This window comes from Vidua macroura, chromosome 13 (genome assembly GCF_024509145.1).
Source record: "Vidua macroura isolate BioBank_ID:100142 chromosome 13, ASM2450914v1, whole genome shotgun sequence".
NCBI classification, from domain to species: domain Eukaryota; kingdom Metazoa; phylum Chordata; class Aves; order Passeriformes; family Viduidae; genus Vidua; species Vidua macroura.
This window is the reverse complement of record NC_071583.1, coordinates 15,495,889-15,517,197: the sequence shown is the minus strand read 5'-3', so window position 1 is coordinate 15,517,197 and position 21,309 is coordinate 15,495,889. Positions and strand designations below refer to the sequence as shown.

Here is a 21,309-nt window from a genome sequence, read left to right as displayed (position 1 = left end):
CTGGAAGGAGGTTGTTCAATGGTTATAGAAATGATGGTGAGGGACAAGTGGGACAAAATGTTGTTGCTTTCCTTATTGCAGTACAAGGGCCTGACCTGCAGGTTTGCGGGCGGGGTAGCAGGACAGGGGGATGCTGTATTTCAGACCCTGCTTTGGCTATGGTGGTGCTGATTTAACAAAGCACAGAAACCTCTGTGTATCACACAGATTCTACAGGGAAGCCAGGTAAGGTATCTGCCAGAAAAGTGGGATTTGGCAAACAGCTCTATTTCCAGGATGTTGTCATGTTCATTTACTTGCGCTGCTTCCAAGTGTGACAATAAGGACTGAGCATTTTTTTGGTCTTCTTGTCTTTTAATGTGGACTTCATCTAAAAACGTGAGGGGCAGAGCTGACACTGCAGCCTAAATCTGTGCAGCAAAAGCAGCTCTTTAACATCCATGTGATATTACACATGGGCATTAGAAAACTGATGACAGATCCACTTAATTAAAGCTTTGGCTCTTGCAGGTCTTAGGCCACTAAGTGTCTAATCCTGTGTATTTTAAGGGATTAAAGCATTACACGAGTTGTACAAGTTAATCGAATGTATTGCAGTTTAATTTTTTGTCTTTTAAGCATGTCCTGCTATAAAGAATATGGTATTTGCAAGTAGTATAAACAGTCTGCCTGAGAGGAATAAAGTTTATTTTTTAAAGAGTTACTTAAAGCATAAGGCTTGTAAGACCAGGCTGTGCTTAGCACATTCTTTGTCATGAACTTGTAGTCTGGTAAGTAATAAATTACTGAGCTCTGCTTTAGTGTCTCCTTGCAACTCCGAGGCCACTAGAAGCTTGCTCTCCACATGGACACTTTGTAAAACAGGCATGAAGAAAACACAGATGCTTATATTTCCACAGGATCTTTGTGTTAATTTATGAATCGTTTTAATGAATGGCATTACCTACCAAGGATCATGGCCAGTTGGGCAGGGAGGCACAAAGGTTGAGAAAGCCATCAGCTGTAATATCTCATGTGAATGTTGCCTGTCCTGGCAATCTCCAAATCTCTGAAGTGCTTGTGATAATGTTAAGGATGTGCCCGTTCAAATGATTACTGTGGAATATGGTAGAGATTCCTGCAGCTTGTTGCACAGACCAAGTCATCTGCCCAAGGGATTTCATGTGACACAGTTAAATCTAATTTTTTAAAAAATATATAGAAATTTCTTAATTTTATGTGTTATGAAACACTAAAATTCTAATGTTTAAGAGCAAAGATCTGTTGGAAAAATAAGCATTAACCAAGTCCAAGTTGTACCTATGTTTAATGGGTAAATATTACATTTCTGTGTCTCTTCAAAGTCTACATGATATCCCCAAGTACTTGTTACTCATTAACTGATTAAGATAAATAGAGATTTCATTTGAAAATTTGCTTTTCCCAAAATGGAGCAGAGAACACTTCTTGCATTGATGGTCTTTTCCTCACTCATAGTATTAGCAGAAACTAATGATCAGAAGGTATTTGCTTTATTTTTATTATCAATATCTCATTTGCTGATGTGGTGGTATCATGGTAGCTGGCCAGGTAGTGCAGGTAACTCCTCTGGTAACCACCTCCCAGGGAGACTTGGGTGGATTGTCTTGAGATTTTAGAGCTTTGGGTCCTTTTAAGGTCATTTTGGTTGTTTGTTTGGGCTGTTACAGTACAAATATAACAGGAGACACTTGCAGATATGTTTGATGAATCTCTTTCTTCAGAATGTAAGATATCAAATTTGAGAGATCAGTAACTCTGCTTTGGATACTGGATGAGGTTTGGATCTTGACACAGGACCAAACAAGCACTATGCAGTACCAGGAGGTTTCTGATGAGTGTTTAATAATAAATATGGAATGGAAAAGAGGGAAGTAGAAAGTTATTTGCACTGTCTGGAGGAACAAACTTTGTTTTGTACCATCACAGTGGTGACTGGTGGCATTGTAAAATCAAAATTAGAGAGGAAGAGGATGCTTTAAGTCAGATTTCTCTGTCCATTATGCCTATTCAAAAAAGGGTGAAGTGGAACTAAAATGCAGACAGATGTTGGGGGGCATGGCCAGGCTTTGTGGCTGCTTCAGGGGCAGCCAATAGCTCTGCAGGAAGCCGTGGATGGGGTGTATGGGCCCACAGTGCCTTTGCCTTTGGGTGCATGCCTGGGGCTGGTCCTCTGCTTCTTTCACCAGGGGTACAGCAAAGCTCCTCCCCATGCTGCATCCCGCTGACCCCTGGGTTGTGCTGGCCACAGCCTAAAATGTTGCTGGGGCTGGGCGAGTGCGGGAGATGCAGGTCCTCCTCCCTGCAGCATCCCTTGGGCACCTGGCAGCAGAGTAGATTATGCTCCAGGTAAATTTTGCACAGGACAAGCTCCTCCTGTGTTAGAAGGATCCTCAGTGGGCAGCAACGGCCACCACGTGCCTGCACTCCCCCAGTGAGCCACAGCTTGGGGCTTGGTGCTCCTTATGGCAAAACCACGCTCTGAATGTGCCATGGGCAGGTTTGAGTATGGCAGGGCAGCCAAGTTTTGAATTTCAGCCATTATCCTAATGGAGAAGAAGCCACTGGATGCTTTTAATTGGCAAGCAAAGTACAGGAGATTAATTATAAAAATAGCTAAAGATCAATTAGCCATTCAAAAGACATGGAAGCTGGAAAAATAAAAATAGAAGTGCAATGATATACTCTGTTGCTGAGCTTTTTTATTTTAATCAGCTATTGGACTGTTGTGAGGCTGGTAATGCCCAGATCAGCCTTTCTTAGTGCCACTGCTGGAACATGGGTAAGACCTTTAGAGAGACATCCCAAATGCAAAAGGAGGTGTCCATGTAGGCAGGTGCTCCAGGCAGTTCTCAGTTCAGCCACCCTCTGGGGTGCTCCAGGCAGTTCTAGAATGGTGCCCTCCTCCTTCGGGTATCAGGGGCCCTGGAAGAACCAGACCAGGAGAAACATGAGTGCTCAAAGGACATCTTTGCTTGTGTAACCAGTGAGGGGTAACCAGTGCCTGGGAGACCCATACAAGGTTTCAAGCCTGCTAAACATCCTGTGGGACACAAGATACCAAGCTGGAAAACAGGAAGCAAAGCCAACAGCTGGGAGAGCAAATAAACAGTCACACAAAAGCCAGGGCCCTTCTCTGGGTCAGGCTTAAAGAGGCTTCTGATCTTCCTCGGGAAAATCTTGGGCAATGCACTGGGGTGATGCAGCAGCAGCTTCACTGTACCCCCAAGGAGAGAAAAAGGTTAAACAGAAGCTTCTGTAGAGCAGCAAAATGCAGATGTAGCTGCAGGTTTTGCATGGGACAGTGGCTGTGGCTTCAGAGAAAGAAATAAGCAGACTGGTTCAGAACAATCCCCTCCCCAGTTCCCGCCAGGCTTTCTAACAGTTCATTTCTTCATCAGACGTTTCCAACAGCATCATCCAGGTAAGGATGGCCTGAGAGCAAAACCTGCGTCAGTCTGTCTCAGTTTGTTTATTTTTTTTTCCAGCATGCTGTTGAAATATACAGCCTCCATGTGGACTGCAAGGTCACATCACGATTTGCTCACACTGTCATCACCAGCAGAATTGTCAACCGAGCAAATGAATCCCAAGAGGCCACCTTTGAAGTGGAGTTACCCAAGACAGCCTTCATCACCAACTTCTCCATGTAGGACCAGTCCTCACCTGCAGTGTAAAGGAGGCAGCTTGGGGGGTTCATCTTTCTGCTCAAAGAAAGAGCACAAAGAGGGTCCTCTGCAAAAATGCTCTCTGGGGCTAAGTAGTAAGCAGCCAAATAGAAAAGAGGTGCCCAGGGCCTGGCTACCTGCTGCACAGGGTGGGTGATGTGCTCAGTGGTGGTGTTTCTCCTGCTTCCAGCCTCCTCAAGACTCTGTAAGGACAAGGGATGTGTTGTGCTGGTGGCTCCTGGCATCCTCCTGGGTGGGGCGGGATTTGGGAACCAGTCTCCCTTGCTCATGCCCAGAGAGCCACAAAAAAACTTCTGTTGAGTTTCTTTCCTCGGTGAATTCCTTCTAATATAAATTAATTTTCATGGAAACCAAACAGGTCCATTGATGGTGAAGTATACCCAGGAATAATAAAGGAGAAAACTGCTGCTCAAAATGAGTATGACTCGGCAGTCTCGCAGGGACAGAGCGCTGGCCTCGTCAAGTATGTTGCTGTTCTGAGTAAGACTGCTCCAACACCCCTCCTTGGCTTCCTGTTTGGCTGGGAGCAGATTAAATCCTGGAGATAGCCACATCTAGTGGGGTCAAATCAGTGAAAATCAACCTTGGGTTCTTGGTGGGAGGGACAGTGTATCTTTGTGTGTGTGTATACATATCTATATATATATATAGATATATACATTTTTAACATATATCTATAAATTCACATATATATGATGTATAGGTGGTCTTGCAATGGGCTCCAGTAAGAAGCATCCCTGTTTACCAGTGCCTTGGGACTTGCTGTCATAGAATCACTGAATCACAGATTCAGAATGTTCTTGAAAGGGATCTGCAAGGATCATCAAGTCCAACTCTTAAGTGAATGGGCCATAGAGGGATTGAACAGACAACCATGGTGTTACTAGCACCATGCTCTGAACAATTGAGCTAATCTCAGGGTCAAAGTCCTTAAAGGACCTTAAAGATCATTTAGTTCCAAGCCCCCTGCCATGGGCAGGGACACCTTTCAGGCTGCTCAGAGCTCCATCCAGCCTTGGTCACTGTCATTCAAGAGCACCTTGCCACACTGGGATGATGCTCAGTGCTGAGTCTGCCTCCTTGCAAGCACAGAGGACCATGGCACTTGAACAGATATTACAGTTTCAGGGTATATTTAATCTGTGCTTCACAGGTATTCACTCTGAGGCATGAAGAGGTTTCTGCTCCATTTCTCAGCTTGCACCCATGACATGTTAATATAATGTACAATATGTGATGTACATAGTAGCACCTGCAATGTAAAAAATCCTCTCTATGATGAAAAATATTTACTGCTACTCTTTTTATTTATCCCATGTGACCCCTTAGAGGGGCCACAATAAAAGTGTGCAAATTATTTTGCACACTTCACAAACCCCAGCCATCACAAGGAGGTGAATCACTGTTCTTCCCCCCCACCCCCCCCAGAATTACAGACAGAAAGCTGGAGCAGTTCCACGTGTCTGTCAGCATCGCAGCTGCCAGCAAAGTCACTTTTCAGCTGACCTATGAGGAGCTGCTGAAGCGGCAGCTGGGGAAGTACGAGCTGCTCATCAAGGTCCGGCCCAAGCAGCTCGTTAAGCACTTCCAGGTGAGCTGTCCTGGGGAGGGCTGGGCAGGGAGCAGTGCCGTGGGTTTTAGCACAGCCATGTTCCCTCTGAGACGCTGATGTTCACGTCTTCTCCTCTGCCAGATCGACGTGCACATCTTCGAGCCCCAGGGCATTCACTTCTTGGAGACAGACAGCACATTCATGACAAACGAGTTAACTGAGGCACTCACCAAAGTGCAGAACGAAACCAAGGTAAAGCAGCAGCTGCCGCCAGAGGTTACTGCCAGTGGCAGCTCTGAGCTATATTGTTTTAGATATTTCCTTCTGATTGCTTTGCAGGCTCATATTTTATTTAAGCCAACTCTAGATCAACAGAAGAAAAATTCTGAACTTGATGAAACGCTCCTCAATGGTGATTTTGTTGTGCGTTATGATGTTAAGAGAGAAGCTACTGCAGGTGATATACAGGTAAAAAAAAAATTAATGAAAAAGCTTTTAGATCACAGATAAGTATGAATGTGAAGTGCAATCAGCAAAAAAGCAACATTTGCTTTGACACACCAAGAATGACACAAAAAGCTCTTCCCATTAATCTAGGGTCAGCAGGAACTGAGGGTGATACTGGGTAATATTTTGTATATTACAAAAAAGGATCACTTAGGAAAAAAAAATCAATCTTTCAAATTTTATTCAAATACCCAATCTATACTGGTATTTCATAGAAGTCTCTTTACACTCTTTTTTATTATTATTTTGGCTCCTCTAGAGTGTATTTGTGGTTTCTTGTGAACAAATTTTAGAGGAATGTGATTTATATAACTTAAAATGGTGCTTTGTCTCTGTGTTTTTTGTGATAACTGAGGCATAACTAAATACAGCAGGAACTTAACAAATATTTATGAACCAATGCATATTCTAGGGAATAAAATAGAGTATTTTCCATATCATTTCACTAATGAAGTATATATGGGTGTGCTAAAAGGTGGCAGCCACTGTCATTCAGCAGAGATGTACTCACAGGTAACGATAAAGAGGTAATGTGATACACAGTGATAATATGCATATATCATACATATGACACTGAGGTGTCTAATATATATGTATGTATGCATCCTGCTCTCTGGCAATTTTCTCTCTACAGACAGTCTTGCTTCCAGCTAGGAAATACATTTTACTTTCTTTAATTTAAGTTATTTTATTTGGGCTTATCGAGAGAGCAGAATGCTGAGCATGCTCCCCACTTCTTAATATGCCAGAATGTTAAGATTTAGTTTTTATTTCTTTAGATGTACTTTTATAGGTGATTTCACATTCTGTATTTCAGATTGTCAATGGGTATTTTGTCCATTACTTTGCACCCCAAGAAATGCCAGTGTTTCCCAAAAATGTCATCTTTGTTATAGACCGAAGTGGCTCCATGACAGGCAGAAAAATTGAACAGGTAACTTCCCACAAAGCATGACCTCTGTTAGCAGCAGGCACATACACCCCAGCCTTCTGAGGAAGCAACTGGGAATTTTTCACTGGAGGCACACAGTGGTTTTGTACACGGCAAAAGGTTCAGACTTACAGAAATGCTTGAAAATACAAATGCATAGATTAAAGATATTAAGGAGCAACTCTGACACAACTATTTTCATGGGTATTAAACATTGAGGCAGAGAGAATTTTCTGTATTTTTGCAGGACTTTTTGTGTTTATAGTTTTCTTTAATGAAGCTTAGAGAGTTAATTTATCTGTTATCTGTTTTATGTTTATTGATGACTGTGTAGCTCTGCTTGAGAGTAGACAAGCTCCCTACAGCCCTCATAGGCTGGATTTTGTGTCTGTAGGTTAAGTGAATTGTCTGTTTCTGATGGTCTCAACCTAAAACATACCATTAGGGTTTAATAAAGGCATAGGGCTGCATCTAGAACAGAGCTGTTGAGAACTCTCTCATTACACTGTAATTTCAATCCCAGTTCAGGCAGAGAAGTGGAAATAATCAAAATCACTGTTTTCTCCTTGGAACAGACAAGGGATGCCCTGTTGAAGATTTTGCAGGACCTTCGCCAAGAAGATCATTTCAGCTTTATCACCTTCAACAACAAAGTTGTGGAGTGGAAGAGCTCTTTGCTGCCAGCCACTGAGGAGAACGTGGCCAGTGCTGCAGCACTCGTGCAGACTCTCACTGCCAGGGGAGGTACACGTGCTCGTAGCACAAATATGCACCCAGTGGAATGAATTGCTTAGAAAATAATTATTTTTATTAATTATATAGTGCCCCAGAGCTACCACCAGTGCTTACAAAGCAGGTCAGTTTTTAAGACTTATAAGTGATGAGTGGGAAAGAAAGCCTGTGAGTGGTCAGAGTGGTGACTTCATTATGAGATAGATACAGGTATATAAGAGATGCTTACAGCACATCTATGAACCAAAGCCACCAAGTTTTGTTTCCAATTTTTATCACAGAGACAGTTAGAAGATGCCTTGGTAGCATAATTTTTATACAGAAAAATGGTAATTCATTCAACATTTGATAGCAATTTGCTGATTTTTTTTTTCTTTTTATATTGAGCGTCCTTGTAAAAAAAAAAAAAAAGCACATCCAAAGCTATACTCCCTTGTAAGCCACGCCACATAAATAAAACAGGCAAAACAGACGTGTGGCATTTCAGTTGCTGCCTCAGTCAATGTGCTTGGTGTTATTGTTTAGTTTTAATCACATCTCAAGGGCTCTGTCTCCCTTTAATGTTACACTGTCTGTATGAACAGAAGCTTCCTTACCCCGGGCGCTAACACCAATAAACTCACCCATGCTCAGCTCTTTTCTCTGACTTCTTATAGAAGACAGGGAAACTTTTCTTAAGTATAGGTTAACAGATGACAGTGTGTTTACTTAAGCACTCTTTAATGGCTCTAGCATGTTTGTATTTCCCATGACATATGTGTGGAAAATCTTCCCAAGAGAATACTCCGGCACTGCCGTTGCAATATAACACCCGGTAATTAAGTCCAGTAGGCTAAGTCCCTAAATCCTCCTCTCGGAAGGATTACTTCCTGCAGAAAACTTTAAACAAGTCTGCAGGGCCTCTGCAGATGAAGGGCAGCAATCTCTGCAGATGATTCTCCTGTTTAGGTGAGCGATGCATGCTCTCTCATTGCAGGCACAGATATCAGTGGTGCCCTGCTGGCTGCTGTGGGTGTGCTGGAGAAAGCCGAGGGGTTGCCAGAGCAAAGCATCTCCATGATTATTTTGCTGACAGATGGCCAGCCCACTTCTGGTGAGTGAATGCTGCACAGAGTCCTCCCTCCCCTGGGGTTTTTATCTGTTACACTTGCATCCCAATATTCATAGACCTAGCCTGTGTTTTAGAAGAGCTTTGGAATACGCAGGCTGTGCTACTGCTGGATATGAGAGGGCTCTGTTGAGGGCTGTAGGGAGTGATGGCAGAGCCTGCCTGCCTATGGCTGCACATCCTTTAGCTGGGAATTGTTCTGCTGCATACCGTTGGCTTCCCAGTTTATAAACTCAATGGAATTGGAGATACTCCAGGCACAGCTGAAACAGAAAAGGAAAATACCTGAAGACAAAATACGGACATTTTGCAGATACTGTGTACAGTCCTATTTGAGAGATACTGCTTGTGCTTCTTCACCCTCTGTGCCTCAAACTTAAGATATTTTCAAGATGCTTCTTGTTCTGCATTCTTTGTCATGTCTTAATTAGTGATCAGCTATGACAGCACAAACCAAAGGTTTGAGATTGAAATATCGCATGAAATAAACAACTCCCAGTGCAATGGCACAAATTGAACCCCTTGTCTTGAACAGGGGATTTTCTTAGTTTTGTGTGGCACCAGCATTGCTCCAAGGTCAGCAACAGTACTTAATCTGTAAGCCCTGAATAAGATCATTCTGCCTTTTAGATTGTGTGAGCCATTCTGCTTTGGGATTTCCTGATTTTGTTTGGGTTTTTAAATAAAATTCAGCTCACAGTGCTGCCTCCCCAGCACAGCCACAGTGAGTATCCGGTGCTCCCCACATCCAGCAGTTAGAAATCAGGCCAGGGTGGAGTGTCAGGCGTTATTGCCTACGCTGCCTTCCTTAGCAAAGCAGCTAAAAAGTAAAATCTGAGCTGCTCCCATGGCATTGCTACAGGCAGTAACAGTTTCTGCCTGGAAATGCTGATGAAAAAGCTCTCCATACCCGGCCATCAGCAACTCTTCAAATGGGGTAAGGTGACGGTGTGAAAGTCTTTTCCTCTGTCACACAAAGGAGCTGGGAGAGAAGCCTGGCTGAGTTCATTGACAGTTTGTTGGAATTGCACCATTAACCAATCCATTCTTCTCTGAATTGACACATAATTTTTATGGATGGTACTTGTCTTTTGAATGCTTGATGAAGTGTATCCATCCCTCGTGTTGTTAACTTGTAGTGTGTGTCCCTTATGTACTAAAAACCTCCTCTGGCCTTGTAATCCTATAAAATATTTTGCACTTAGCCATGACAACATCAATAGAACCTAATAAAAGTCATTAAGGGGGAGAATCATGTTCTGGCACTCCATACGCAGAGTCGTGCTTTCATTTCCAATTCGATTACCAGCATTCTATCCCCTATCTTTTTAGTATTTTATTCTGAATTATTTTTAAAATCTTCAGGCAGAATTTTCCATTTACCTGCTGCAGTCTATTTGCACTTGAAAAGACCCAAACGCACAATGGTGTTTTTGTTTCATTTACAGGTGAGAGAAATGTGGAAGTAATTCAAGAAAACGTTCAGAAAGCAATCAATGGGAAATATGCTCTTTTCTGCCTTGGCTTTGGGTTTGATGTCAGTTATAAATTCCTGGAGAAAATGGCCCTGAGCAATGGGGGAATAGCACGGCGTATCTATGAAAATGCTGATGCAGCCCTGCAGCTCCAGGTCAGGAGTAAGGAATGTGCCAGGAAAGCCATCTATCAGCTACAGCTTATATCTAGTTCTGGCAGGAAAATGACAGATTTTCTGTGATGAAATGTTGGGGTTGAGTTTCCCTGTTACTTTAGCTGAGGGAGGAAGGCAATTTTGGGGTATCTGAGGGTTTGTACCCTCCAAGTTATCAATGACTCAAAGTCCTCAAATCAGCTGTATTCAGACAAACTGGGAAACTCACACATTTCTGTACTGTAAAAAGAGAAATTGTCCAGGGGAAATGGACAATTTCTGAGTTTGCAGTAGTCTTGCACTACTAAAGAAAAGGCTTTTTAAGGGGGCTTTAGACTTTCAACATATTGCTTTGCACAATTTTGCTGTCATTTGTCTGTGTTCTCTGTCTCACTGCTTTTCTTTAGGGCTTTTATCAAGAAGTGGCTACCCCAATATTAATGCAAATTGAAATGCAGTATCCAGAAAATTCCATTGAAGGATTAACCAAGAACAATTTCAAGCTGTTTTTTGAAGGATCTGAAATTATAGTATCTGGAAAAATTAGTAATGAGCTGGATTTTTTACCAGTGGAAATTAAAGCTCAGTCAGTAAGTGTTTAGTTTACTAATTGTGAAAAACATCTCTCCCTTCTGTCCTTTGTGGCACAATAGGAGGCTTCAAGAATTGTTTTGTGTTTAGTATATGTTTGTTACATTTGGGCTCTCAGCTGTTTCCCCATTGTTTGATCTCGCAGATAATTTGTTAAAATTACCTTCTCTTGAATTTGCTACAAAAGAAAAACCTTGAAAAATATTCACAAATAAGTAAACAAATTTTAATTCCATTTTATTCATTCTTTAACAAAATACAAATATTTCAGCCTTTTAAGTACTTCTAGGTTTCTATTGTTACAATGAAGTAGGAAATCTCAATTAGTCATCTCAAAAATGCTGAAATAGAATTTAATTACCTCTCTTTTTCATCACTGTTTCAAGTCCAGAAATACAGATCTAAAATACATGCTTTTTAGATACTTTGGGATTGCATTTTTCCCATGGGAAAGAACAAAATTGAAGGGCAACTGGTACTGAAAGATATTAAGTCTCATAAAGTGACTATAAATGAAGTTTATAGAGCTGAAGTTTATGGAGCTGCTCTTTTGATGGTCAGTTTTCTCCCACTTCAGCACATGAGTAATTTTACTCTTAAGGAAGAGGCAAATGTCAAAGAGAAGGAGCAAGTATTCCAAAATCAAAAATACATCTTTGGGAATTTCATAGAGAGACTCTGGGCTTACTTGAACATTCAGCAGCTTCTGGAAGAAGCGTAAGTGATTTTAATGCTTCACATAACAAACTTCTAACTTCTCAAAACACAAATTCCTTATTCACAAATTATATTATCAGAAAATACAAAGAAATATTTTTCTAGACAGTATCAAAAACATAAGATACTGGGAGAATATTACATTACTGTACAATGAAAATGAAGTGCCTTTCAGTTTATGGTAGCACTACAACATTCAATTTCATATATATGAACACATAATGTAACACATTCTACATGCAGTTACTATGAAATAGATTTCAGTTGTATGGATTGTGTTGAGCTGTTCTTGCACACCCAGAAATATTGTCTGTAGATAAGGAAATGGCAATAGCTAGGGAATAGAACAATATGGATGTCTACAGGATACTTCAAAGACCATGTATCTATTACTTTTATGTATTTAAACCATACATAGGCTCCAGTGTTGCAAAGAATGAAGCATTTCCATAATTTCAGGCACATGAACAGCTGAGTTATCCCCATAAGACTACTGACCCTTCAACAATAAATATCTGTGGAGACACAGCTATTATGTAATGGAATCTGAAGATGATTTATTCATAGTCTCTACATATTTTTGCTTCATCATTAACACAGACTTTAGTATTTCAGCCCAAGAAGAGGACCAGAAGGCCCTAGAGGCCCAAGCCTTGGATCTGTCCCTGCGGTACAGCTTTCTCACACCCCTCACTTCCATGGTGGTCACCAAACCCCAGCAGCAGGAGGAGCTGGCAAACAAACCCACCGAGGCTGGTAAAAACAGCTCCTCTGAAACACTCTGCTCTTCTTGATTCATTGTTCTTCATTCTACTTAGCTTCATTTGATAGTGATATAACGAGGTAAATTGGAGGCAGGAGTTCAGGGGTTGTCTTTCTTTCAAAATAAATCATGAAGGATTTTTTTTAAAGGCGAAGTGATGAAACAGGCACTACAATTGAAATGGAAAACAGTTTGTTTAAATATTAACTAAAGGTAGTCTAAGAGCTGTTACTATGAATGCAGGGGGGAAAGCATGGCCTCAGTCAGAGTTTTGCACGTGCTCTGTATACCCATCCTTTAGCACAAAAAACCTCATCACCTGAAGCCCTTGTCCCAGTTTGCTGGTTCACATGGGAAAAGTAATTCAGTGTTGACTGTATGACACTCATCTGTCCCTCTTCCTCTTCACAGATAATGAGAAGCCCAGCAGTCTTCCAGCACGAGGTAAATGTTTTCTTCTTTTCCAGTAGCATATTTTCATATTCTCTAATTAGAAAAAAAACCAAAGCAAAGCAAACAAAAAAATTCATGGTTGTTGTTCTATAGAGGGAAGTATCTGAGATTTGAAAAAATGTGTGAAGTAAATTGTAAGCAATGCCTGCCACAGTCTGTGCAGGTTTTAGGTGGATTAACAGGGTCAAAGGGAGAAAATCTTCCATTTAGAAAGTCTCAAAGGTCAAAATTATCTATGCTCTTGAGGAAAAGTAGTCCTTCAAGTCAATAGTGTTAATGATGCCTTCTGCTTCTTCCTACCATGTGTGAAGCATCTTTCAAAATATTCCGCTCAAGAATGCCTTCTGAGGATGATTCAGGTATTTTTTTCCTCTCTGGAAACTGCATTTATTTGAATAATAATTTTATAGGTGAAGAACCTTGGTTTTGCTCTAATTCTTTTACAGAAATGTATTGAGAGAATCACAATGCTGCCCTGTTTCTGGAGGCTGCCTCTTTCAAAGTGCTGCTGGGGAGTTCAATAGCAGAACCACTCCTGTAAGGGATGTAATGCAATCATGAGTAAAACACAGATACTTTTTTTCTCTCTCCAGGTGCTCTTAGAGTGAAGAGTGGGTCACCTGCTGGTAAGTACTCCTCCTCTGTTTCTCTTCAGAATAATTCTATGAAGTTCATTTCATATGTAGGGTCATATCAATCTTATTTTATATAAATGCATTTGGATTGGAGATGCCCACTTGATATACAATTCAGTTTTTATCATATGCATTTCAGTCCACAGATATTTTATAATGAACTATAAACTTTTGAAAACAATTTTGGTCCCTTTTCAGAAATAAAAGAATATATACTTCCTGAAAATAAATGTGAAAGATATGGAAAAGCATGTATTAGTAAGCTGAAAGAAATGGATGTAAAAACAGAATAATTCACCAGTCCTGGAGTATCCAGAAAAGTCAGTGGGCAACAAGCAGGACCGATTCCCTGTTCCAAAGGGTAGGGAGAAAGGTGCAAGGCATAAACCCAAAGCAACAAAACATTGGGAAAACCCTTTTCTTTCAGGTCGGTGGCGCTCTGAGCTCCAAGCTGGCAGCAACAGGAAGATGTTTTCAAGAGGTGGGGTTTCCTCACAGTGCGGTCAGAGGGGCTGGGCTGGGTGTGCTGCATTCAACACTGCCCAGTGACCCTTGAAAACACAGCTCTAAACCCTGCCACAGCTCCAGCTGAGCATAGGCCCATGGCATGGTCCATCCTGAGAGAAATAGGCTCTGCATGTTGTGCCCCTTTGGGACATCTCGTCTTAGGCAAAGCTCTCCACAGCCGTCAGTGAAGAGCTCTGTTAAAAAGGCTTCTGTCCAGCATTTGTCCTGGTTCATCAGCTGACTTAGAAAAAAATGTTTCATTAAACTCTTCTTACTAATTTTAGCTATTTCAGTTTCCAGGTTCAGAGATGCCGTAAGAGCACAACCTATTGGTAAGTGACACACATCCTAGTCCCATTTCAATTATTAATGTAACTGTAATGTACACTTCTTCATGCAACAATGCTTTTTCTGACTTCATCAACTCTCTGAAAATCTTTTACCTCTTCTTGCAAACCTTGGCTAGTTCTTTCCATTTAAGTAGAAAATATCCCTGTGTTCCATGAGAAGACCTCTCTGGCTTGAGGATATAAGAAATGCAGTACAACAAATCTTCAGCCTAAGGTTTTTAAGCGCTCCTTGTCCTTAGTAAACTCTATATTTAAAATTTGTTGGTTTCATTCATATCAAGGTGCTGTGTCTGGTTGTGCTTTTCAACAGTTATTACTTTGTTTTTAACCATTCTATCCTATAAAAGCTATAACTGCTCTTTTAGGAATGAATCTATAAATTATTTTTGCTGTACCTATCCAGCACACAGGCTAGATTTTTTTGTTGCTGATCTTTTTCTTCTTTTCAGCCAATGAACATCCACAACTTCTCTTGCAATTACCCAGACAAAATGAAAGGATCTGTTTAAATATTGATAAAAGAGCACAAACCTCTGTCCACCTGCTGTCAGATCCAGAGCAAGGTGAGTAAGCCATGTTACCCCAATTCCAAGATAAGGAGAGACACTGGGTCTGTGAATGCAGTTGGTGTTTTTGGGAATAACCCCCTCTTATGAAGAGCCATCTCACACCTGCTGCCTTGCACTGACCAGAGAAGCTGTGGTAAATTCTGCCTTTCTGTTGGTGCAACAGCTGGGGGCATTTCTCGCAGGTCTGGCTGAGGATCACCTTCTCCTCCTGGTGTCACATCCTCCTCGGTCCTTAGGGTGTTCTCCTACCCAGCCCTTGGGGCTTTGGAGGATGTAGAGACCTTAAACCTCACAGTCCCTGTGTGCCAGCAGAAAGTTGCATGCTCTGGATGTACAGCAGATTTTCCATGGTCCTGTCCTTGAGGAGCCATGGCCCAGGCAGCAGGCACCTGCTCTGATTATGGAAGAGAGACACTTCTGTGCAGGAGGTGGAAGCATGGAGTTAAACAGGCTCTAGTGACCCCACCACAGTCTTGGGGCATGTGGGGCTGCAATCCAGAAATGCCCCACAAAACTAGATTTGAGACCTTGGTTTCAGTAATAAAACTGGAGCTTGTCTATTAAGATCTTTTGTACATTAAGAGAAGAATCACCTGACAAATTTGTATTAAAGGACTCACAGTGATGGGGAAACTTGGAGATGGAATAAATCACTTTGTGCAGTTTGATATTAACTACGTGAATCCCCCCGTGCAAATCCATGTCTACACTCATGCGATCCTTGTAAGCCACAATAACAAGAACAATTGGCTGTCATGGACAAAGTCAACCTCCTCCACCATCCAGGGGTAAGAAACACCTCCCTGTCTTTTCCTAAACTTGAAAATGTGTCAGACCTTTGTTCATTCAGGCCTCCCCTTACCTGAACTAAATGCTTCCAGATTTTTCTCCAGCAAGTATATCAGTGTGAGTAGCAGCAGGGTATCTTTATAGAAAATAAGTTTTATTTTAATTCTCCATGCCTGTGTAAAGAGAACCAGAACAACTGCACCATCAGCCTGCTGTTCATGTATTTATGTTCCAAAGGAAAGGAGCCATGCAGAGCAGCCTTGTGCCACCAGCAGCCACTTTGTGTTCCTCCAGGGCAGAGCAAGCACTGCCAAGTGATGGCTTTGACATTTACTGTCCCTTTTATACAGCACTTGGCTCCACACAGGCTGGGGTTTTCTTTCTCCCCAGTTTTAGCAATAACTCCCATCTGGGAAGCTGACATTTTTTATGGGCAGGCATAAAGAGTTGGAATAGCTGTCTGTAACTAAATGTCCACTACAGGAGAAGGGATAATTTAAAAGCAGACTTCATTTGTTGGCATAATTAGAGCAGGATCCTTCAGTACCACAAGGAAGAGCTGAGTGTAGATGGTTCCCCCACCCTTTTTATATTGCTGGAACAAGTCTCCACAAGGATCCCCTGCTGGCCTGGGGCAGACAGGACACACATCACTGCTCCCACACACACAGTTCTAGACAATAACAAGTCCTACAACAACTGCTTTCAATTATTCTTGCAATCCAAACAGAGAGCTGGCTGGATTTATATCCCAGTATAATTTGCCAAGCAGAATGATCCTCCTGCTTCAATCCAGCACCCGAGCCCTTGCATCAGCACTTTGGGGGTGGCTTTGTTAATCCTTTCTGCAGGGAGCAAAATGACAGTGACGTTTGTGTTCTCCAAGACCAGCTGGGATCACAATAACATTAATGGGTCAGAAGAAAGGCAAGATTTGAAAAACTTGTGAAATATCCAAGGAAAAAAATACTTTTTCATAAAAAAGATTGAATTATTTTGTCTACCTTTGTTCTTATTAAAATGGTAAGATTTTTTTTTTCCCATTCAAGTATTTCTTGTCATTATGGATAATAAGGTGTATTCATCAGCAAAAAAATTGTCCCCTGGTATATTTGCAAGACCTGTTGTGCAGCACAGAGAGAAAAGATATTCTACTCAATATTTTCTAGCTTAAAAATAACTACAAACAGATCAGGAAAAAATGCAATTGCAAAGAGATAAAAGGCAAAAAACCAAATTATTTTGATTAATTAATATCACTTAGTTAAATACATATTCTTTCTTCATGTTCTTCTTGGAAATAATTTCATCATTTACTTCCTAGGCTGAAAGTGTCAGTTGAAAAGGAAAGGAGCATTACAGCATCACTGCCCAATACAGTCACAGTAAAAATTGCCTTGGTCAGCTTTCCAGATGATTTCCTTGGGCTCTATTTCTTGAACACCGACCGTTTTTCGGACAAAGTCACTGGAGTTCTGGGTGTGTATCAGCATGGATGTGTGCAGCAAAAAATGCTCTTGTAACTCAGCTCCTGAAATGAGAATGTAGTCAGGGGTTTGTTTCAGGGAGTGCTTGTGAAACTTTGCCTTTAATTTATTCCTTTTGGACATTTAACTTCTACTGCCCAGCAATCCCAAAAAGGAGAGGTCTCACCCTGAAAACATAACACATAACACAATGCTTGCCCACTCACCAGTGGCACAACTCTTAAGTAGCCCATTATGGGTTTAGAAGATGTTAAAATAAGACAGAAATAATAGTTGGGCTCAACCTCAACAGTGCTGTGGAATGACATGTTTGATGCAGAAAATTCATTTGATGTCAAATAACAGACTATAAATAATGGACATAAAAATTGTAAACAATCATGGTTAGGAAATGAAAGCCAGCTGCTCCTGAACATCTTGGCTCCAAAAATCCTGGTGGGACCTAAGTTGAAGTTGTTTTGGAAACTTTGCAAACAGAGAGGCTCCATATTCCAAAAACCACAAGGAAGAAATAATTGTGAAAAACCATCAGAGAAAGGCTGAACCTTCCCATGGAGAGCATTAGGGATAACAGGAGATCACAGATGAAACAGAGGAATTCTCTAATCTTACTAATGGAGTATCCAAACTTGATCTTTGGTTTGTTTTCTGAGATGAAGAGCTGCTCTCCTGGTGTTAGAGATGCCATTTGGTTTAAACAATTAGCAACACTTGATTGGTTTGTATTTTTTAATAATTTTTGTGTCTGTTGCTTAGGTCAATTTTATTCAAAAGTACAATTTGACAGTAACTCCAACAATGATCAGAGAGCTGTGGAAAGACTCCTGAGAGTGTCTGGATCTGAGCACAAAGTTTCCAGGTACCAGATATGGAGGGAGGGGAGGGGGTGTGCTTTGAGATGTATTTGATCAGCAAATACCAGAGGTCAAAAGAAATGAAACGGAGGGAGTGTTTGTAAGAACACACCTCTTTGTTGTAAATAACTTGCATTTTAATATTTCCCCAAAAGCCTGCATTTGCTGTTTAAGTGATGCTATAGGGCTCAAGGCTCCTATTTCACTGGGGGGAAATAATTATACCCTGGGGGGTACAGCTTGCATTGTTTTCCTGGATAGGGAGGGTGTTCCCTCAGTTGGATTTACCATGAAGAAATTTTTCTATCCTTCAACTGCTTTTAGCAAACATCTGTGATGGGGGAAAAAAGGCTGTGAGTGTTCAGGTCCTGGGAGTGCTGAGGTGCAGCTCTGCCCACCCAGGCCTCTGACTCCTGGTACCATCTGCACATCAGGGCAATTCTGACCCTGCCCTTTGGTTGTGTTATCACAGTTTCTCTTGTTTTGATTTCGTTTCAGGTCGTACAAGAAAGATTACAGGCTCGAGTCAGCCAGTGAACCTGTTTCCTGCTGGTCAATAGATCTAACTCCCTAGAAAAAAAATATTTGAAGAAAATTATGCAAATGAAGCTCTTCCAAGTATTTTTGGTACTTTCATCAAGAAAAACACACAGTTAAAGCCTTACTGTTGCTCTATATATGTGTCACAAATATTTTATCATGAAATAATTATATTTTCAAGATGTGACAGTCCTTGCTTGTTTGCTACTTGAAAATGGTTTCTAATCTACAGTGTGGTTTTGTTGTTGAAGATTTATGTGAATGAACTAAATAAAATTGACATTATCAGCTCCCAGTTTGATATGGACACGTGGACAAATAAAAATAAATAGTGGCATCATCCAAGCCAACAAATATGTCATGCAAACAGTAATAGATCTCTAAAACTATATCTGATTATGGATGGTGGTGGTCTTGAACCATGAATTTTGTGAAAACACCTTGAAATTTGAGGCAGTATTAGTTTGCCATGTCTCTCCTTTTCTATTTTATTGCTGTATCAGGGTTCTCTTGGAGGTTGTTCTGTGAGACCATTCAAAGCTCATGAAATCAGCAGTGAATGGAGCTGTGTGTGGGATGCAAACCTACACCAGCTGTGCTCTGGTTCATTGTTGCAAAAGTCTCTGAGGCTCCCTTTTGGAAACATCTGCAGAACAGCCATTGGCTGGTTGCAAAACTCTGGTTGCAAAACATTGCATTTCAACCCTAAAAGTTAGCAGCTTTTTTTGGCTCCATTTCATACATTTTGCAAACATTGGAAGATGTTTTACAAATAATGAACATCTCAAACCCAACCTGCTGTGCACGGAGGTAACGCTGCAGAGTAAACACACACAGAAGCCTCTGCCCATGAAATCCAAGATGTAGTTTCAGTTTTCTGCTTGTTGTAGGTTTAATTCCGAGATGATTTTGTTTCAGAATTTCAGTTCCTTTGTATCTTTGAACCCATAAATATGCCAGCATTATAGGCAGTTTAACAGAAGTTTCTCTCTATCCTGCCAATAATATATAACTGGAAAAATCTTTTTATTTTAAAGCAATGTACTAAAAGAGAAAAAATTTCTTGCCAAAGTCAGTAAGCTAAAACAAACTGTGTAATTAGAAGCCTGTTTTTTAAAAGAACTGTATAGACACGATGCCAAGATATGTTTGTGTGAATTGCTTGTACTTTCAAAGTGCTGATTTTGCTGCACAAATTACATGACAAACAATGTGAATTTGGAAACTGGAATTATTAGATTGCTCACTTCACTGCATCAAAAACAGGATTCCCAATCTGATTTTTTCCATTATAGATGAACTTGGGGTTTGAATCACAAGCTGTTGATCCAGGGTTATACCAGCAGACTTGCTGCAAATTAAATATTCCCTGCTTTCAGTTGTAGGGTGTCTGTGTATCACCTCCTGCCCTGCTGCCAGCAGCAGGGATAGAAACAGCACTGAGCAGGAAGCAGTGGCTCATGGCTGGGGCAGCTTTCACCTGACTCTTCTTTAAGTGAGGCTCAATCAGGTGCAGGCCATGCTCGAGAGCTGTACTCAAACTGCCGTGCCTGAGCTGTCCCAGGCAGCTGCTGCCCTGCTAGTGCAGCTCTCCCTGGCTGCAAAGAAGCTCCGGGCCAGGGAATGTATTAAGGTACAATAGAAACTCCTCACATTGTTCAAAGATTTTATCTGACTTTGAATAGACAAGTTGTGCTGACAGAGATTTCTGTGCTTTCTGCAGCAGCCCGAAGTCGCTGGTGTGCCTGGCTGCTGCAGCTCCCAAATCCATGTAGTGCTGCTTGCCTTCTGCACATGTGCTTTCCATTCTGTAAGTAGGTGCCATTCCACTCTTCACTTGAATTGTCTCTTAATTTGTTCTTTAGTCACTCTCCTCCTGTGCTTTCCAAGCCCCAAAGTGAGTTCTGGAGGGTTTCTGATTTCCTATGTTCTCTTCCCTTGTTCAGAAGCTGAAGGCAGATGCAGTAATGAATATTTGGCCTTTTGTAATTTCTAATTCCAATACAAAATAGTGTATACGTAACAGGTCTATGTATATCTCACAGGATATGGCCCCACACATCTCTTTTAACCAGCACTGTAGCCATCAGCAGGAGGAGTAAATGTTTTATCTAACTGTAAGCATCTGTCTGCTGCTTCTCTCTGCCCTCTGTTACCTTTAGCTACATTTGCTGTTACCTTCTGCCTTGCAGGAATCTCTGAGTGCTTATTGAGCAGGAGCCATGCAAAAGCAGACCTGAGAGCAACTCATGGCTCCCAAACCAGTCACAGGCAAGACTCCTGCCAGCTCCAGAGATTTGCCTCATCCCAATAAATCAAACAGGAAAGTTCTAGCTGGCCCAGGATTGCCTTGTGCCCAAACTCTGCCAGCCAGGTAGGTCAAGGTCTGCTGTCCACTGCTCTGCTTTATTGTGCTAATGGAGCAAGTGAGGACAGGACCAGCCCCCATGGACAATGCCACAACTCCCGTCCCAGGATCCAAAATGGATCATTTCCTTATTTCATTCTATTCCATCTAACTAATTCCATTACAATAAAAATTTAGAACCAAACTTAGACTTACTGGTTTCGATGTTCTGGTCTTCTCTTACTCCTTCCTTTTGCTCTCCCTGCCTTCCTTGTTTTCCAGTCACTTATTACCTTCTGTAGAAATTACTGTTTTCTTTCACCATTTTTGTCTGGATTTAGCAGGCAAAGATCTGCAGTCATTCTGACACCCTCTACCCTCACCTATATTTTTCTTCTACAAAACTGCTGCTTTCAGTAAAGTATTTTGCTCCTCCAAAAGGCCTGTATCTCCCATAAATTCACCAGTAAGTATATCTTTCCTCTATTTTTTTTCTCTTTGATTTTTCTGTTGCATTTTTTTCACCTCTACCTTTATTCT

General features: G+C 41.3%; 1 protein-coding gene across 2 annotated transcripts; it reads left to right on the top strand.

The window, feature by feature from the left end:
- Positions 1 to 1,418: 1,418 nt before the first annotated feature.
- ITIH4 (inter-alpha-trypsin inhibitor heavy chain 4) lies at positions 1,419 to 18,717 on the top strand. 2 transcript variants are annotated; one of them, XM_053989506.1, is made up of 23 exons: positions 1,419 to 1,502; positions 3,507 to 3,667; positions 4,066 to 4,170; positions 5,136 to 5,298; positions 5,401 to 5,511; positions 5,599 to 5,727; positions 6,584 to 6,700; positions 7,273 to 7,441; positions 8,406 to 8,522; positions 9,986 to 10,167; positions 10,575 to 10,757; positions 11,336 to 11,475; positions 12,083 to 12,231; positions 12,650 to 12,682; positions 13,003 to 13,050; positions 13,285 to 13,317; positions 13,754 to 13,803; positions 14,126 to 14,165; positions 14,633 to 14,746; positions 15,366 to 15,540; positions 16,866 to 17,020; positions 17,785 to 17,887; positions 18,381 to 18,717. In XM_053989506.1, the coding sequence occupies exons 1-23, from the start codon at positions 1,428 to 1,430 to the stop codon at positions 18,454 to 18,456; spliced, it is 2,628 nt and encodes an 875-aa protein (XP_053845481.1). In that variant the 5' UTR covers positions 1,419 to 1,427; the 3' UTR covers positions 18,457 to 18,717. The 2 variants fall into 2 exon arrangements, with proteins under 2 accessions (XP_053845481.1, XP_053845482.1); XM_053989507.1 differs by lacking the exon at positions 13,003 to 13,050.
- Positions 18,718 to 21,309: the final 2,592 nt, after the last annotated feature.